This window comes from Lytechinus variegatus, chromosome 10 (genome assembly GCF_018143015.1).
Source record: "Lytechinus variegatus isolate NC3 chromosome 10, Lvar_3.0, whole genome shotgun sequence".
In the NCBI taxonomy this organism is placed as follows: domain Eukaryota; kingdom Metazoa; phylum Echinodermata; class Echinoidea; order Temnopleuroida; family Toxopneustidae; genus Lytechinus; species Lytechinus variegatus.
Genome location: NC_054749.1, coordinates 34,296,262 through 34,316,948, shown reverse-complemented (window position 1 = coordinate 34,316,948; position 20,687 = coordinate 34,296,262). Strand labels below are relative to the sequence as shown.

Here is a 20,687-nt window from a genome sequence, read left to right as displayed (position 1 = left end):
TCCACAGTTTTGTTGTCGAGGGCCATCGCAACGGCATGTGTGTTTTCGATGATGACGTGAACTGTTCAATGAGGCGTGACACCCGAATCATTGTCATACAGTACACTATTGTCAAACATTCTGCACCTTCATATTATACACGAATAGTAAATGCTATAATCTGTGTCATTTGCTATCGACTAGCTATTAGCCCGGTGTATACAGGCATGCAGGCCAGGTATATGAATTCAGAACTGGTAATTGCGTTGCAAATATGTGAAATTTTCTGTTATCATCTTGTGTGCTGTGCGTACTGCGCCTATGATAGAACCATGGAGCTATTGTGTTAATAGGTCCATAAAACAACTCACATTTGGAGAGTGCAAACATGGTAAGTAATTTCTTTCATTTGAAGCGTGTATTGCCCCGTGTATTGCGAATCATGCGAACGCTGAGTGAAGGGTATATTGGATTATACCAGGGATATATCACCTCATTGCATTATTATGAAAGCTCACTGCAATATATATTGTGCATGGACATGATTTCATCCCGATGGAGATATTCACTATTATACATAAATACATTCCCTGTTCAGGCCTCTGATATAGCATGAAGATTTCTTATGTATATACAGTGTAACTTACGAATGACCCAGACGTCGACTTTGCTTATGACCCCTAGCTGCCATGTTTGGTATTGAGTATAGCCTTCTCAGTTCTCACCATGGACATTCACCTACATGTACCTTGTATCCGGGATCATCCGGGCCTTGTATATCCGTGTTCTCAATGTATAAGCCGTGATGCCTATATCCCTGTTGAGAATATTGATAACCCAACATGGAGCTCTTGGTTATGTTATAGTTATCATTGCCCCGGCCAGCTTTGCATAGCCATCGGGATTGTCATGCAGGCTTCAGAACATTTCTTTCGTGTTTTATTGTTTGACTTATTAAATATTTCATTTTTTTATATAGATTTGACAATAAGGACCCACTTGACTGAACCATATAGTATTAAACAATGCTAATTTCACATGTTCAGGGAGGAATCAATCGTATCATTTGAAAATGAGGAGAAAATTACAACAATTCATATTTCATATAATGAAATACAAAAGAAATAGTGAGTGGATGACTTCATAGTCTCCTCACAGTTTTGTGAAATTACACGAAACTTTAAAATGTCGTAACTTTATTATTTTACATTTCAGTGTTATGCTTGTAGTATTTTTCTCTTTTTATTCAAATCAACTTTTTGTTGGGGTGGAGTCGACTTGTCCTTTAAACAATTTCGACAATTTTTTCAATGAACTGAGTAGAATACATTCAATAAAGTACTTTGGGAGAGAGATGTATCATTGTTCCCACTGTTATCTGTTAGCAAATATTCGAAAGAATAAAACAAAATGTTACAGTACTATTAGTGGATGGGATATTTTACTAACATAATTTTATATTTGTAATTGAGATGTTTGCTGTAATTTAAACTCCATTTTTCAGATAAGTATTAAATCTCGAAGCCAAGACACAACTCGGCCATCTTCGTAATGGGATTAGGTGAAAGAAGAGGAGGTCGTCGAGCAGGAGGTCATCGACGACGCGCACATCATCGTCATAACCACCACCGCAATCGTCACCGTCGTCGTCATCATGGTGGTCGTGGGTTTCACGGTGCTCGTCCCGTTCTCAGGCTTGGTTGGAGACGGAAAGGAGCTGGAGGAGGAGGAGGAGTTGGCGGCGGGTCGGTCGTTCCTATCTCAGGGGGACATTATGCCCTACTTATTATGCTCATCATGGCTGCAGCCTTTGGTTTTATCGTAGGCATGACTTTAGCCAACATTGGAGGGTGGGTGTCGACCACCCTTGGAAGAATAGGCATGTTCATGCTCTTCGCTAGTTTTATCTTCATCATCATACTGGTTGCGATGCGATGCAACATGATGAAATTACCCCCAGGACCAGCGGTGGGAGGGGTGGAGGCAGGCAATGCCACCATGACAGTGTCCACTGTGACTATAGGTGGAAGCACTACAGCTTCACAGATTGATGAAACAACATCATATACCTCCCAGGTTAGCGCGTTCCAGCCTGGAGGAGTTGCCATGGGAATGCAACCAGGTTACGCAGGAGGACCAGTCCAGCCTCCACCACCAACACAGAGGTGAGTATATCGTTCGTTCCTTGCCATTTCAGAGTGTAATATATTCAATGAAAATAACACTGTTTTTCTGACTTTGTTATAGATATAATAATAATAATAGCATGGACACTGGATGATACGACAATTTGAGATTATAGCAGGAACCTAATATCAGATTGTCATCTTTGGGCCACATGACCATCACCGCTCCTACTAACCTAACAGACAACATGCTTGATTCTAGATTTTCTAAGCTGCATCGGAGAAATTTGATTGGCTTATTTGGGAATTCCTTTGTTGGGTCGCTAGGTACAGTTGTTATAGAAGTAATTATTAAAATTGCATTTGATGGATGGTTGCTTTTAAGTGTATAAAAAAAACTTCAAGTAGTACATGAATAAGCTTTCAGTTGTAAACTACAAAACTGCCACATTTTGGTTAATTAACTGTTTATGGGAGACGCCATAGCTAAGTCGGTAGAGCGGGGGTTTCGGATTCCGGGGACCCGGGTTCGATTTCCAAGTGGTGCGCTAGTGCCCTTTGGTAGGGCATTTATCCTCATTACCAGGTCCCTCGGAGAGGACCTTAAGCCGTTGGTCCCCTGGGTGCTTGCTCACAGGCATTCGTGCTTTCTTAGCAGTCAGGTAAAAACCTCGGTATGAAAACTGAGCTGAATCTTTTATACAGAACACTCATACATCGATGAGCTTAGATAAAAGCTTGAGCATTTTAACTACATTTCACAGCCCTCTTTTTGACTTAACATATTCAATGTAATTCAAATATTTCTTTTTTTTTATACAGCTTCACCGTAGCACCATATCCACCTGCTCAAAATGGAGGTGCCCCATACCCACCCGTTAACAACCCCGTACTAGCACCCATCGTGCCTCCGCCACAACAGCCGGTAGTTCCACCACCAGGAACCTATAACTACCCCGTACAATCGTTACCTGGTGGTAATGTGGGCGTGGCCATTCCTAATAACCCTAATGGAAATAACGACGCGCCTCCGCCATCCTACAATGACGTCATAAGTGGGAATGTCAGATGAGGCAAAATGGACCTGATAGTGCATCAACCCATTTTTTTTATTGATGCCAACGATTTTTCTTCTTCAGGCGATCAAATTTCTAACACTCTTTATGATCCCAGGAAAGATGTTTTCTTCCTTCTCCATTGATGCCTTTATTGTTTGTTTGTGTTTGTGGCTGAAGTTTGATACTCTGCAACTGAAACCTTACTTTTAATGTTGTTTTCAAACATATTTTTTTATAACGTCCATTATGTAAATGTAATAAACATATTCTATCTTGTTATTTATTCTATTTGAATGTTAGTACGTACATTTAAAATTGTAAATATTATAAATTTATTAGCTTTGCATGTAGCAATTTAATTTTCTTGAATGTTTAGGCCTACTCTGTATGTCGTCTATTGAAGCACATCTCCAAATAATGGCTGAAAATAGCCCATTTCTCCTTGGGGAAAACAGTGACATTTCAAATCCTCAGAGAATTACTGCAGGGCAGAGAAAAAACTGTATTGTTCAACATTAACACAAAATCACTTAGCAATGCAAATTCACCGTCTACTTTTCAACTCAATTTAGCAACTCTGACAAGCGAACTTTAGAGATCCCGACTATCTGTTCTACCATTAATATTTATAGTGATGGTGGCCACAACCCCCAGACATATGCATGTACGTCACTATTTTTATGGTGTTGCCGAATTTGCGTTCCAGCGCCGACAACCTGAAGAAAGAATCTCACGTGAAGAGATGTTAAAATTTCTATCATCTTAAAAGGTTTAGTGTTTATTTGACCGGCTAATTATTACTAATCTTTAGAGGAGAAATGACTTTCACGATATAAACTCAGAGGATCCTTGTGGCTATATGTTATGTCCGTCCTTTGCAATGCACGCAGGTTTATTATTTTGTGTACATACATGTACTCCAAATCTAAAAAAATATGTATCTATTCATCTATTTATTTTACAGTCAAAGTTGTTTATTATGTTATATTCGGCGATATTTTGATAAAATAATCCACACATTAGGGTCATTTTATTATCTCAATATGAGGTATTAATTTTCATTATTTTGTATCCATATAAAATTCACTTCATTAGTCCTATTATATTGATTATTTCAATGTTGATTTAAAATTAAAAAAACCCACTTTTTCTTTATTGCGTGATTTAAAAATCAATTATATTTATTGCTGTGAAAATGGAGCTTTCATGTTTTCAGTTTTTATATTTTCCCAATTTACGTGCCAATCAAATTATTTATATACAAAACTAAATAAGATCAAACAAAGTCCATTAACAATGTTTACTAATAAAGTGGAGTGAGAATTTATGAATGAAGGGGGGGGGCTTTATTGAGTCTTATGATCAACTAAAGGCATGGTCACACCGGCCGGCCGCCGAGCGTTGTTGGAGCGGTCGTGGAGCGGTAGGGAAAGAGGGTCGAATTTCGCTCTCAAAATTGGGGGAAAAAATCGAAAACAAAAAAACAACAATCGAAATCGAAAATGGTAAATAGCTCCACGACCGCTCCAACAACGCTCGGCCGGTGTGACCATGTCTTTAGAGAGTGTCGAAGCGTTCTATCGTGGTAACTTTGTTAAATCGTTATTTTTTGTTGAGTAAATATTACCCAAACAAAGAATCCATGCCATCAAGATGAATGTAGATGGGAGAAGGGTCCACCCCATCGTGTGAACACATCCAGGTGAGCGTTTCATGAAAAGGACTTGTCAGACGATTTATCTGAAAAGTCCCGTATTATCCCACAGTTACCATGGTAACATTGCTTTTCAGCCAATCAAAATCGAGGAAAGTTGTCAGATCTGACAACTTGACAAAATAATTTTGTTGATGAAACGCTCCACGTGATAAACTCCTTGAATATGTGACACAGGATGGAGTGAGTGTTGCAAGAAACCTGCAATTGATTGCAAGTCCATTTTAGGTATCCAAATCAATCGAAAGTATTGCGATTAATTGCAGATTTGCAATTGGTCACTGGTCTTCTCCTTGTATTAAGTATAAATTGATTTGATTTATTGTTATATCACTTGTAAATTTGCAACTAAAATTTGCAATTGATTGAAAACATTTTCTTGCAACACCCTCTTAGATTGTACATGTATGTCAGTATGTTACTTTATGCAAATTCTTCATTCAATCCAGAACGATTTGTTATATTAACCAAATGAAATTGAAATGTATGTATTTGTTTTTTTCAATCAATAACATTGTTTTTATATCATATTGAAATATCTTTCACGATCGTGTTTCAATAAATGCGCCTTGAATTTTATGAGAAATGATTATTGCTTCTTACCCTGGTGAATTAAAATTGAAGAGAAAACGTATAGTAGATGTTGAATGTGACGGTGATGGGGTAATGATCATTACACTGTATTCATTCAGTGCCTCTTGGCTGCCTCTTTACATTCTTTCTCCTATTTACTTTATCTCACATTTCTTCAAATTCAAATTTATTTATTTATTTCACTTCCATCAAACAAAAACAAATTGTATACCATAATTTATATAAACATAAATATTTGTATCCGTTGCAAAAATGAAATTCATAATACACATGTTGTGAAAAAAAAAAACTTAGACAATCTGGGCAACATATTGTAGGTTTTAAATATGTATACTATTTTTCAATAGATATTAAATTAAGATTGAAATGGAGGGACCCACTAAAGGCAATCTTAAAGGCAGTCATCGAGAGCAATACTGCCCTCCACTGGCAAAAGGAGCAAATCTGTCGAATGAGCGTCTTATTATAAATGAGAAAAATATGTCATTGTTCTGTGTGATTCTGAGTTAATTACTTTGAAACATCTGTTTTCAAAAAGTACATGGGAGCAATGTAACTCCGATTTCTTTATCATCATGTGGAGCATAATATATGAATTCAATAAAATGTCTTTAAAGAAAATCAAAGACAAATCCATTTGTGAGTGGACGGCAGAGTAGCCCCTGTCTCCGGTCTATTCGTCATGTGGCGCTGACCCTTAATAGTCACTCAATCTGTTCATGATTTGTTATGCATGCGAAATACAGCACATAATCATATATATATAAAGATATCAAGAAAGTATATCTATCTAGGTGGTCCACATATTGTATTTTCATGATCATGGTGATGTATTTGTGTGTATAGTGACGCATCCTCATTCAGAAACAAAAACACGGCCAGCCCTCCAAAGCTTTATTTGCTGTATGTTTAATACCGAAGATAGATAATGTCACTCAAGTAAAGAGAATCAATGAAAGGTAGAATACTAGTTTGTCTTAATGTGCAAACATCGGTAAAAGAGACTTAGATGTATTGAAATATATTTCAGCTTCATTCAATCAACATGCCGAAGGACGAAAAACTGTTGCCACACCGGCAAGTGAAAAGACGTACTTCTTTTATTAATCATATATCAATCAGAAAAAACACCGATAGGAATCCTATGATTAAATGAACATATCAAATATTTCTTGCTTTCATTACTCTAAAAAAATATTGCGTAAAAATGCTCCATGAGTGTTATTATGTGTCTATCCAACATGGGGCATTTCTTTTGGGCATTTTTATTTATCCACTGTGATGATTTTTTTGCCCATTCTAAAGTATTTGTTGCTTATTTTTTAACCTTATATGCTTGCCGCATTGGGTAAAATATTACCAAACTTGGTTGGACACACAATTACCCTCGTGCTGGTTAAAGTTTACCCAATATTATTTTTTACAGTGTAAGTGATAAACAGTAAACATCAGCCGTTTCTACTGTTTACAATGCTTTCTACTTTTTTTCGGAGGGGGTGGGGCAGCAGCTAGAACACCAAACAGAACATAAATTCAAATTCCAGTTGGACATTCCTTCTGACATGAATGAATCTAGTTGGTTTTCAAAAGTGATGTCTTGTAAAATATTTAAACCAAGTTTTAACTTTATTCACAAGGGTTGGTTTAAAATTTCAATTTCAAAATCAAACCGTCCAGACCTATGCACTTATGCGCTTTATTACCACGACCTGTACACACTGCACACTTCAACTTCAGCTTTTACGCCCTCAATGTTGGCGGGTCATAGGCCCCTTTTCACTGTATTCTCAGGCAAACATCAAATCACTCAAACTCACATTTTCCCTTTGTATTACATCTAACTTGGTGACATTGTTGATCGTCCCTTTAATAATACTACACTAAATGCAAGCATGTATATTGGTCATGTACATAGTGACTGCATCATTCTTACGTAACTGTGCATACATAGGGTTTGCAGAGGAAGAAATACATTAGAACGCCTATATAGAATCTGGTGAAATAATATGTTCGCTGTATAAAGTCTGTGGCTGTATAATGAAATCGTTACTTCAGTTACCTTTAAGCATTTTCAGGGAAAAACAAACCAATTTATAGTGACTTGAGGATGACTGAGATAGGTTTAAAAAGGTGCAATGTGACCAACTATTGTTTATAGGTAGGATCAATTTTCAAGGACTTGCTCATTGGTAAGTATATCCATGAATTTCTTGAAAACTTAGGAGTAGTATTCTGCGATTATAGCAAGCTTATACTTACTCGAGTTTGATACCCATAAATCTATTCCTCCCTTACCCCAAAGATATACTTAATTATATCAAATATGTTTACTTAATATAAAAACTCTGAAAAAATATACTTCATTACAATACTTACAGCTGAATAATGCGACTTCAATACCCGTATTGCTTTATCTCTCCCCTACTATTCACAATTGTGTACTAAGTCATTCGCATTGTCTCCATGGCTATACTGTATTAATATATTCCACTATATTCATTTCACAAAATCTTAAAAACATAGCTGCTGATTATCACTACTCTATTCTCGACATGTTCAGAATCCTTTGACATCGATCATCACCCAAACAACCGCTATAGCCGCTAAAGACATGGGCGTAGGTCATCGAAGAGGAGGACGTCGAGCCGGAGGTCATCATCGACGTGCAAACCGTCGTCATAACCGTAATCGACACCGTCATCATCGTCGTCGTCATCATGGAGGTGTTGCCATCTTTACTCTTCGACGAGGAAATCAAACTAGTACTACAGTGATGACTACCGGCACGGGTGGAGCAGGTGGAAATGCCCAGTCAAAGCCTCTTATCGGAATGTTGTCATTCATATCCGTAGTCGGCATCGCAGTTGGGATGATGATGTCGAACCTTGGAGGATGGACTGATTCTGCTCTCGGCATCGCTGGTATCGTTATTTTCAGTCTAAGCGTCCCCCTCCTTGTAATCACCTCCATCATACGAATCAACATGAGGAACAAACTAATTGCCTCTCAGTCGGAAGCAAGTTTAGAGGCTGGGACAGCGACCCCCAATATGACAGTATCCACTCTGTCTTTGGAAGGAGGAATTAGTAGCACCGTTTCACACGTTGGTGAGGGGTCATCTCATATCGTTCAAACTGGTGCGGTGCAACCTGGGAGTGTTGCCATGGGAACAGCTACCGGGAATCCTGGAAACCCTTCCTATCACCCCCAACCTTATCCACAACCTGTACAAAAGTAAGTCCTTTCTCATCTCCAACGTGTCGATTCGGTTCAGTTAAAACAACAAAAATAAAATATAGATGAACAAGACAGTGAATATTCAAATATATAAAGAACAGGGATTACACTAAAAATATAAACACTTAAACAATGTAGCTCTTAGCAAAAAAAGACAATGCATAACAGAAATGTCAATCATGTTAATAGAAATATTATTATTATTATTATTTTTATTGAATCAATAGATTATCTTCTACTTATTTGTATTATTTTTAAGAATGAAAAATAAATTGCATTGAATTGAATTGAAAATAAATCATCCTAACTGTGCATCACATCATATACCAGCATTGGAGGAGGGGGGGGGGGACTAAAGATCTTATAAGCAGTAAGAAAATACCTTTGTTAAGTGCACTTGTATATTGTAAAATAATGTTAACTCATTTAATCGGAAGATAGGATTCCAGAATTTCAAAAATAGTTTTTAGGAGGTAAGGAGTTGATCACTGGCAATTAGGCACTGGATAAAATGATCGATTTATTCATACTATTATGATTAGCATTATATGCTGGGTTGATTACTTTTAGCCATAAACAATGTATTTTGTAGAAAATTTTATCACGATAGACAGGAAGAGAGAGGAGAGAGAGAGAGAGAGGGGGGGGGAGGGGGGGGGGGGGAGAGGGGGGGGGGGGGATGTAAGGCAGATGGAATAAAGATCATGAAAACAACTAAGAAAAGTTTACATGGTAAGAACGATAATGATGAGTCCAACTCGACGACAAACCCATTCACCATAAATGTTTTGTATTAAATTAAATTAGAATTCATCTTGATATAGGCGCCCCGCTCTTATTCGAGGCCAAAACAAAAAAAGTTTTTTTTTTCTTCTTTTTCAGCTACCCGAGTGCAGCTTCTCCTTATCCGCCAAACCCCAGCGGTGCTACCCAGAGCCACCCCAATACCAACACCACATCGGTACCCATGCCTTACCCCCAGCCAGGAACTTCCACCACCCTACCTCCAGTAAACTATACGACACTCTACCCCCCTAAACCGCCATCGCAGGTGGGCGTGGTCGACCCAAGCTCTGAGGTAGAGAGCATACCCCCTCCTCCGTCATATGATGACGTCATCACCGGCAATGTTAGCTATGATGAAGTTAAAGAACTTTGATAGACGCCAATGATTTCAGATTTTAGATTGTATTCAATTTGGAGCCATATTAATAATTGTTAACCTAATTTGGTTAATTTTATTTGCTTATAAAATTATTAATGATAATGTGTTATGCTATTTATTATGGCCGGTACCAGGAAAGCGGATGCATCTATTGAGTATTAAGCCCGGCTTTTAAGGTATAAAATGTTTTTCATGGTTTTCTTGTGAAATGATTCCAAGATTTGTATCCAATTACTCAAATTTGAATAATAGTTTTTTCCCCCAAATATACATTTATTTATTTCCTTCTTAATTGCAGATACATCACACTTTACTATAATTAAACGACACTGTTTGTCAAATCACAATAATTTGACGATTATCATTATCATCATTATTCTAATTTCATTATTATTATTATCATTATTTATGTTTAAGTTAGATTGAAGTTAATTAATTTCCTTTACATTTAAAAAAAATCTTTCTGCGTACCTTTTTATGCACGATTTAAAAATAAAAAGAACATTTGTATTTAAACAATTCGTTGTTAAGTTATCTTTCCTACAGTTCAATGTAATCCATATTTTATTACTTGTGGGATGGAGACTTTGTTCACCATTGAATATTGTTGAACATTTAGAATGAGGTTTCATATATTTTAGATCAATAAATCAAATCAAATGGACGGTAGACGTTTCCAACCAATCTATAAGGCAATCTGTTTATCATGAAGTGAGATGAATATGAATAGCCATGTCAGAAAAATATGCAATTTTATCACGTGATGTTTACATTAATCATCGATGGGGGTAAAGTTCTGTAATACCAGCTAACTACTAGGGTATGATTATGAGAGAAGTACAATTTCAACAACCCCAATGAATCCAGTGCCTTTCTAGCACGATGAAATTACCATAATTATTACCGATAACGAAACATAGTGAAGGATTAAGAGGGCGCTCTTTACAATAGTATTGAAAGATGTTTAATCGATGGGCCACGCAAATAAAAGACAGTGGTATCAAATAATGTTGACAAATGGCGATGATGATGATGATGACCAAAGTTGATGGTTATGATGATGATGACGGTGATTATGACGATGATGATGATGACCAACGTTGATGGTTATGATGATGATGACGAAGATGATGACGATGATGATGATGGTGATGATGGCGATGATGATGATGATGACCAGTGTTGATGGTTATTATGATGACGATGATGATAATTATGGTGATGATAACGATAATGATGGTGATGATGTCGATGATAATGATCATGGTGATCTGTAAATGCCTATATTCACATTACTACCTCGATCGTAGCAAGGTATATCGTAATTTAAAATGTTATTTACATGTACTCCAGTTATGCATTGTTGTTATGCCTGTCAAGCATTGGCGGCGGAAGCCAAAAATTTTAGGAGGGGACAACAACAAAAATTTTGACAAGCAAAAAAAAAAAAAAAAAAAAAAAAGGGTCATCAACAACAAATTTAGATCAACAACAAATTTAGGGGGGACCGTCCCCCCTCCTCAAATTTAGGGGGGGCCCGTCCCCCCTTCCCCCCCCCCTTCCGCCGCCTATGCTGTCAAGTATTTGTTTAACATGTCTGCATAACCATAATTATTTGGAAACGTCAATAAACATGTACATCATCATCATTGCTCAGTACACAGGCTTTTATCGAGCTATATACATTTATTTACAGGTGAACAAAAGTTACTGAAGAAAATGCGTACGGCCAAAGGGAAGAAAGAACATAATAAAATCGATATAATTGAATACCTCCAAAACGGGTCTATTGAAACTGATCTGATCATGCCCTTCTCGAGATCACCCTCGTTCAGACTGCCTTTCAGAAATCGTCCAAAGGGATAATAATTGACATAGATGGTGTGTAGGGGAGCTAGCTCAGATGGTAGAGCGCTCGCTTAGCATGCGAGAGGTACCGGGATCGATGCCCGGGTTCTCCAGATTCAGTATTTTTATAATAGATGTAGGTATTTCTTTTAGCTATTATTTTTTTAAGAGGGAGTACAGTGGCTTTTAGAAACATCCAATCAATTTTCTAAAAGGAAATTATGATTTACAAAAAAAAAATCTTTGCCACAGTCGTGTGGATTCATCTTGAAATTCATTATAAAACCCGGATTCTCTTAGATTATAGATTGTAGATATAGATTTTCATTCCACATTTTTCTCAATATAATTATCTACAAATTAAACGAAATTCATCAAAATAGTTCTTTTTTGAGAAATTATTTACTTGTTGTTCTTCTTTAAAAAATATCAGCAAAGCAAATTAAACGTTCCTGGGAAACTGGTGTGCTGTGTGTGTTATTGTCCATAGGCAGCATCCCCTTAACTGGTAGAAATGTATTCGCAATATCAAGGAGATATCTCCTTGGCAATATCCTGCATTAAAAAAAAATGAAGAGCTTTTTTTTGCCTGTCAGATTTTACTGGAACAAAATCACTTTCTTAATGCAGCAAAAAAAATTCTTTGCCTGTCAAATTAAAACCAACACCCCCTGAAAAAATCGTTCCCAGGGCCCTACCAAAATAAGCTAAAAATGTTGACGGGGAGAAACATGGCGCATGGACCAAACTTCTGAAAAATGGTGAACTCGCAAAGTGAGCGAGAGCAAACTTCGAACACTAAATTGAAAATCTAAAAGACATGGTTCAGATGATGTTATATTTTATGATCCATTTTATTTTCTTTAATACGGACTTCCTTCTCTTGGATTTGAATAATCATGCCAGTGGCTTGGAAAAAAAATAGAAAAGAAGTAGAATTTTTCCGTTAATGAATTTTGCAGGCTGAAAGAAAAAAAAAGCTCATCAAAATTCTGTCAGAGAGGGGCACCGAGCCAGCCACAATATTCTGGTAAGATCAATGCAGAAAAAACATCTTTTTCAGATCTAATGCATGACGTCAAGCTGTATATCTTTTTTTTAACAGGGTAGCTAGCTCAGACGGTATATAGAGCACTCACCTAGCATGCGAGAGGTATCGGGATAGATGTCACCGATACATTTAATCGAACTACATCTTTGGGGGAAACCGATTATTTTCTGTTTGATCTTCTTTAGTAAAAGATATTGAAATCAGCGAATTAAAATGAGTTAAAATGGCGGGATAAAACATGACGCATGGGCAAAATTTCTGAAAAGTCGCAAGCTCTCAAACAAAGCGAGAGGAACTTTGACCATTTTAAATTGAAAATCTAAGAGACATGGTTCAGATGATATCATAAGTATTTCATCCATTTTCTTTAATAAATACAGACTTCTCCCTCTTTGATGTGCAGTTTCTTCCGGGATCACTTTCCCATCACTATATTAATGGCAGGCTGAAAAATATCTCATCAAAATTCTGTCAGGGAAGGGGCACTCTGCCCCGATATTCTATATTCTGGGGAGGTCAATATCGAAACAATCCTTTTTTTCAGATCCAATTCATGGCGTCAAGCCGTATATTTTATATAGCAAGGGGAACTAGCTCAGATGGTAAAGCGCTCGCTGAGCATGCGAGAGATACCTATACCCGGGTTCCCCAACTTCAGTATTTTACTTTGATAAAATGATATCATTAATAATTTTTCGAGTGTGCGTGGCGTCTACAAACCTTTTTGGGGTTGGAATAAGAAAGGAATAGATAATAAAAAAGGTTTTAATTATTAAACAGTTTTCAGATTTAACACCTGGGGTAAGGGGGGGGGATGGGTTACCCATATGATTTTTCAAGCAGTGTAAACAAAAAATACTTGTTTGCGCATACTTTTGTCATAGAGGAGGGGAGCTAGCTCAGATGGTAGAGCGCTCGCTTAGCATGCGAGAGGTACCGGGATCGATGCCCGGGTTCTCCAATTTAAGTTTTTTTTTAAATTCAATTCTGACACCATAGCCGAATTAATTGTTTCACACATTCACTGAGAATCATTAAAATCACGAAAGAAAAGAAAAGAAGAGAAGAGAGACCCTAACATTCGTTTTATTCTTCATGTTTATTTGTGCAAAATGAAATAAAAATGTGGAAAGATTTTCGATTCATTCTTACACAAAATGAATCAAAATGATTACATCTTTTTTATCGTGCGAATATAAATTTAAGCTAAACCAGATGTATTGTATCAAAATGTTAGTGGAATATGTTTGATTCAAATTAATAAGAAAGGTGATAAATCGGCTAAGAAGGCCTACTCGATCCGCAATGCCATTCTTGACTGACAGTTGCACTATGATGGCCTTCTGGCTGACTTCGTTGGCGAACTTCAACTTAAAACAAGAAAAAAAATCAAGGACTGAAATGTAAGCCATGGTGACGGTATTGTAGAAGATTTTAACCTTTCCACTGAATACTTTTATATAGGTAATGACCTAACTCGACTATTTAATTCACGGGAAAATTAAGCAACAAAATAACCAAAATGAAACAAAATAGAATATAGCCCAAAATATGAGAGTTGAGAGACGTACACAACACTGGACGGAAGAATAAAATAGGAAACATCATTGGAACCATTAATCTCTACCCTCGCGTTCTTGCCTTGTCATCATTTTAATTATCACCATTATACTAACTGATCTCGATAGAAGAAATTTAGTTTCTAAGGGTTGAAGAGGAATGGATGTCGATATGATTATGATGCAGCTGGCAGCTCTTACTCCCATCGCAGAAATTGTCAAAACCTTTTCGACAACGCAAAATTTAACAAAATTTGATTAAAAGTGTGTATCAGATCCTTTGATTTTTATCTGAAAGAAAAACAAGCAAAAAACCAACCAACCAATCAACCAACCAGGTTCGCTCCCTCGTTGATGCATTACGGCCATGGTCGATGGATATGTTTTTGAACGTACGCTCTCGAATTTTCCAGACCAGAGATACGCCTACATCTTTAATAAAAAAAATTAACTTCCAACCTAAAAAAAAAAAAAAAAAAAACACCCAACACAACCACCCCAAAATAGATACATGTGTGAACGGGCCTTTGCCTATTGCGTAGAATTTAAATACGCATGCTTATTGCGCAATATTTCACAACTTCGACCTGGCCCTGCGCATGCCCAGAGAGTGGTCCCGGGCCCGGGCCCCTCTAAACAAACGCAACGCCGGCCGCCCTGCAGCTGCATGAATCTGGATTGCCGAACGGTGTCCTTACTTGATATGTTGCACTCCGTCAGCTCAGCTAGCGAACAAGAAGTGCCCCTCAAGAGACTCTTTTTTTTATGCTGCAACCGACGGAGCACTAATTATCAAATTTTACGGTGAGCATTTTCTATTTTAGATCGAATAACTAACCAAAAGCTTTATCTTACAGCCATAATATAATTATAAGGTTTGCCAATGGACAACGGTTTGTCTTAAGTTAAAGAGCATTGGAAAATGCTAGTCAACACCAACCGGAATGTCGACATCTGTGAGTTAGATATCTAGTATGTCAAATATCAGGCATATATATATACAATTTTACCTAAACTAAGAACAAGGTAAGAACAATCATTGTAAATTACTGACCCTCATTTCAATAAGTTCACTACATAGGCTGAAATACCGTATATTGTGTTGATGTCTTGACAAGACAGCGAATTTAGGTCTTGATACCATGGATACTAAAAAAGGTTTTTAAGGGACGTCTGGGCCGCCGCAAGTCAATCAAGTAATATAAATAAATCAATTTAAGAAATCTTATGAATCATGAATAAATAACTGTTTCAATGAACAAAATGATGAAAAAAATCTCTTTGGACCACTGCTGAACAATATAATTTCGTCATCTAGCAAATCCCTGTATTGTCAGCCATGTTAGTCAACCATGAATGAAAAGTTGAACAGCTTTTTATTAAATTGTGTTTCTTTCAAAACTATTATTTCATCAGTTAAAGTTGAATACGTAAGCCTTGCACCATAAAGGAGATATAAAGGGAAATTTCACTATCTCAACGATGTCAGTGAAAGGACATGATGAGAGTAGCCTTCGAGGCAATCATCAACCTCATTTCCTCAACCCAACCATCCAGTCCGGAAGTCACCAAGGTGGAGCCTCTGGGTCTCATTCTCCTGCCCTAACGGCAACGTACACAGGCTCCAGCTCTAACAGAACCTCAGGCTCATATGGGGGCTTGGTACTTCGCTCTGGACGAACGATCTCGCCCGCTGTTCTCAGAATCATTTACTTCGGCAGCATCTTCTGCTTCATCTCTGGCGTGCTTTGTGGTAACCTGGGAGGATGGTTCGACAGCGTCGTCGGGTTCCTAGGGATGTTCCTCATCACCGTTGGTGTCATTACCACACTGTTCGTGGCCTACCATCGGTACCATCAGAGACATTCGCCGGGTGGTGCTGGGACCAACATGACGATAAGGCCCACAGTGACATTGCAACAAGAGGTTACGAACCCATCCGGAGATGGAGGAACAACGTCCTATGTCATAGAGACGAGAAGGGTGCAGACTGCTGCAGGGATGCCAATTGGACCACAAGGCTTCAACACCCAATATGGTTTCCCGCAAGGAACTGCGACACAGACATTTCAAGATCATATGCAAAAGTACGTTGATTTTACACTAATGGTGGTGATAGGGTGTGTGTGGGGGGGGGGCTGAAGTTGTCATAATGTGCACTGTTTAAAAAAATTTAAACAGCGCTGTTTCTTATGATAATTGCACAGGTACCTTAAACATTTTAAACAAGTCTTTAAAATCTTTAAGAACAAAGTTTAAATTCAAATACTCAATTATCAGTAATTAATAATGCATGCAAGTTAAAGATTTTAGACACCTGCTTAAACTGTTTTAATGGCTACTTTGCGATTCTTATAGTAAACAGTGTTTTCAAAAAAAAAATTAACAGTGTGTTATAAGGGAAGATGGAGAGGATAAGAGCAGAAAGGGGGAGGAGAGAGAGAGGGTGGAGAGAGAGGGGGGGGGAGATAGTTAGTTTGGTGTTTGTGAAAAAAAAATCAAGATCTAGATATCTTTAAATTTAAATTGTTGTAAGCTGTGATGTGTATTTGTAGTCTAAGACCACACACTATTTTGTTTCCTGTGTGATGGGGAGGGGGGGGGGGGCTGAAATGTTTCGAATCATCACTTAGCATTTACTTTTTCCTTTTCAGCGTTCCGGGACCAACACAACCACCTCCGGCGAATACTCCTTCAGGTGGGTATCCTCAGCCGATTCCCACCGACCCAACTGGTACATTCATGACTTCGCAAGGAGCCACGCCCCAGTTCAACTACCCAGTCATGCACCCTCCACAGATAAGAGGAACCCACTTGGGTGTCACCCAACCGGAGTCAGTGGAGAACGACTTACCCCCTCCACCATCCTATCAAGATGTGTTCAGTAAATCTTATTAAATGAATAAAAAGGAATAACAAAGATTTGTTAGAATGAAATGACTACTTATCAGAGGGGAATTATTTCATTCAACCCCCAATGTTTTATTTCAAAATTTTAACACCCTATCTCTGTTCGCTTGGTTAAATTCTCTGGTGGGCGTTTCATAAAGCTGTTCGTAAGTTAAGAGCGACTTTAAGAACGACTGGTGATCCCTTCTTGCGATAAGTGGTAAATTGAATTGGCGATGGTTTAGCGCGTAAGAAAGGATCACCAGTCGTTCTTAAAGTCGCTCTTAACTTACGAACAGTTTTATGAAACGGCCCCCTGGCCTTCTAATTTTCTCCCTGAACCTTCATTCTCATAAAAAATACAGTAATATCCCTTACACCCGATTTTTCTATTTTATTAAGAATAAGTGTTATTCTGTCTCCTGATTTGTCTACGACTGTCATAATGCCACGGTGAATGTTTGTCCCTTTTCGCTTTCAGTTAGGCATAAGCTAATTGTATTTGAATTCAAACATAACCTCTCCTTTGAGAAGGATCCTGGGAAGCGTATATCTTTATAGATGACTGTTTTGGGTGGGGTCCAAAGAAGAATTGTTATTTCAATGCATTGAAACATGCCGAGACAGACCCATTGCTATATCAGTGAACTATCATTGCTCAAGGCAGACCTGAAGCCGCCACTTGTTTGACATTACCATAAAAGAACACCAAAGCGATGAACTTTCCGCCGTGTACAATGTAAATCCGCAACATATACGAGCAACAAACGTTCTCTGTCGTTATCATCCGTTAAACGTCCGTTGTATCTTCTCTGCATCCTCTGGGCATCCCCGCAACTCAGATTCACTAAAGTTAAACAACGGAAAGAGGGAGGAAAGATAAGGTACATGAAACCTCCGTACATCGTTAGTAGCACGGAAATAAAAAAAGGATGTAAGCGTAAGCATCTCAAAAATACTCTCGGTAACCCACAAGGAGCTGCCATCCACTTCCATCCGTTTTCATCTGCAAGGTTTCCGATGAACATCCGTTCAACATCCGCGCTACATACTACCCACGTCCTTTCTTTTCCGTTATGTTTTCGCAAATATTTTCCTAATTTTGTCAATTTTTGAAGCGGATGAAAACGGATGGAGCGACCTTCGAAATTTTGCATGTCCTTTATAAATATGTTTTGTACCCGTCGGCCAGTGGGACCAGGCCTTTATAGAACGGATGAACTTTCCGCCGGTACGATGTAATTCCGCAACTCGTCAGCTGTGTCATAACGTTTGTATCCGCTGGCCAATGGGACCAGACCTTCACACAACTGCCATGTTCTCCATGTTATCTGATTTTTTTATAGAAAATATCCGATTGCAATTTTATAAGCGATAACGCGGTCATCTGGAGTTTCTGTTTCTTGAAATTTCGTTATCAGACGGACATGGACAAAACATGCAGAAGATTTCAAAACAAAAGGTTGAGTGGCGATTGTCGATATACGTTACTCATGATTTATGTTGTATATAGGTCCACTGTAATATTTATTTGGATATATTTTACTCGATATTTTATGATCAATTAAATGAATGTGAGCAAGACAACTTCCAATTGTATAGCTTGGTTTGATCAAAATGCAACTCTTTTAGAGAAAAATAACCTTTAAAATTTTTATTTCGAATGTGAAAGAGGTGTTTTTCTTTTATAGAAAATGTCACCGAAATATATTAATTCATTCTTGAGGAAACATCGCCAATTTTGTTTCAGATGGAAAGGAATACAGAAAAAGATTAGGGATTTTTCCATGAAAAAGAAACAAGCCTTAATAACACATAATGCAAGGAGCTAGAATTTGAAATATGGGTATAGAACGGTCATATATTTTGCTGGAAAAAAAATTGCATGCTGGGCAGCTATGGACCAACAATTTTTCAAAACTTTTATTCTTTATTGAACAACTGCCTTGATGATGCTTCTTACTATTCACTTTTGTATTTTCAGTCTCACTATCACTAAACAATGAAATTTACTTAATATGTACACCAGTCATGTAAAACTGAGGATAAAATGAAATTATTACACGAATCTTACAAATCGAGTATTTGATATTACCCGACCATAAATAGACAAACATTAATTTAATATTTAATTCTTTGCTATACAGTGCGTCCCAGAAAAAACGAAACCGAGATTTAGCGATCATTTATCATAACTTAATCATAAGGAAAATAGAGGAATGACCTACCAATTTAAAGCTTAGAATCTCTTCTTTCATCTGATATTCCTTAGATTATTTTTCATTCACGCATGAGTGAGGATATCAAAAACTCATTTGGCGGGGGGGGGGGATCTGGGTTTCAAAAAGAAAACCACATTTTTGAAAAGTTCAATAACTCTTCTTTAATTTGGTACCTAAATTACAGAAAATGGTCAAGAAATAACAAAGTTCTGGTCATTTGAAATAAGGCTTGAATTTCAATAATTTCATACAATGAAGAGGTTCTCCAGGCTGGCTTTCAAACTCACTCGACACTCCGTCTTGTTGACGATCATCCATGCATTAAATCTTTTGTTCACCATGCGAAAGTCTCTGTGGGAAACCGGTGAAAACACGTTTATCTCATGAAATTATAGAAATACAAGCCTTATTTCAAATGACCAGAACTTTTTTAATTCTTTACCATTTCCTGTAATTGAGGTACCAAATTAAAGAGCAGATATTGAACTTTTCAGAAATGTAGTTTTCTTTTTGAAACCCAAATACCCCCCGCCAAATGATTTTTTGGTATTCTTTCTTCAAATTGTTTTTACTCACTCATGCGTGAATAAGAAATAACCTAAGTAATATCAGATGAAAAAGGAGATTCTAAGCTATAAATTGGTAGGTCATTTGTCTATTCTATTTATGATTAAGTTATGATATATGATCGCTAAATCTCGGTTTCGTTTCTTCTGGGACGCACTGTATATAGCTAAATTTTCGCTGGTGCAAGCGGGACGAATTTCATAAGTTAAATGTACATGTATTAAAAATGCCCGTCACATGACAAATAATAGCTGGGAGGTCTTTGTCGAAAATTGATGAACGTGTCATTTGTCCATAGTCCAGAAAAAGATTGGTGTTTTTATAATTCACAAATTTTCGACAAAAACTTCTGGGTTGTTCTTTGTCATGAAGGACATTTGCCATGTTTAATTCTTGAATCCGTCGCGCGTCGAAGAGAAAACTCTCTTTTCACTGCGCCAACATGACCAATACATTTTGGAGCAAGTCATTTTCATCCATCATTTTCGATGTTAAACTCAAGCGCAATAAAAAAAACCTGGTTGTAGAAGAGAGTCATTGAACCTTAATTATGATGAAAAATACTTTCATGTTTTTTTTACAAACTGAGTTTGCGTATTAATCTCCGTTGGATTTGAACCTGGGTCACGGTCGTCCCCTTTCCGAATTTCGAAAGCTCTTATGACAATGACATTGACA

The 20,687-nt window shown here is 37.5% G+C and overlaps 2 protein-coding genes and 2 non-coding genes across 4 annotated transcripts; all 4 read left to right on the top strand.

Annotated features, from left to right (window-relative positions):
- The first annotated feature begins 122 nt into the window (after positions 1-122).
- On the top strand, positions 123-4,518 carry LOC121422978 (translation initiation factor IF-2-like). The gene is made up of 3 exons (XM_041618230.1): positions 123-370; positions 1,484-2,144; positions 2,928-4,518. The coding sequence occupies exons 2-3, from the start codon at positions 1,531-1,533 to the stop codon at positions 3,175-3,177; spliced, it is 864 nt and encodes a 287-aa protein (XP_041474164.1). The 5' UTR covers positions 123-370; positions 1,484-1,530; the 3' UTR covers positions 3,178-4,518.
- Positions 4,519-7,454: 2,936 nt separating this feature from the next.
- Positions 7,455-10,262, top strand: LOC121422814 (sulfated surface glycoprotein 185-like). Its single transcript, XM_041618020.1, has 3 exons — positions 7,455-7,660; positions 8,032-8,705; positions 9,591-10,262. Exons 2-3 carry the CDS (start codon positions 8,083-8,085, stop codon positions 9,865-9,867), a joined length of 900 nt encoding a protein of 299 aa, XP_041473954.1. The 5' UTR covers positions 7,455-7,660; positions 8,032-8,082; the 3' UTR covers positions 9,868-10,262.
- Positions 10,263-11,761: 1,499 nt separating this feature from the next.
- On the top strand, positions 11,762-11,834 carry TRNAA-AGC. The gene has a single exon. It is a non-coding gene; the product is annotated as a tRNA-Ala (tRNA).
- Positions 11,835-13,660: 1,826 nt separating this feature from the next.
- On the top strand, positions 13,661-13,733 carry TRNAA-AGC. Its single transcript has one exon. It is a non-coding gene; the product is annotated as a tRNA-Ala (tRNA).
- Positions 13,734-20,687: the final 6,954 nt, after the last annotated feature.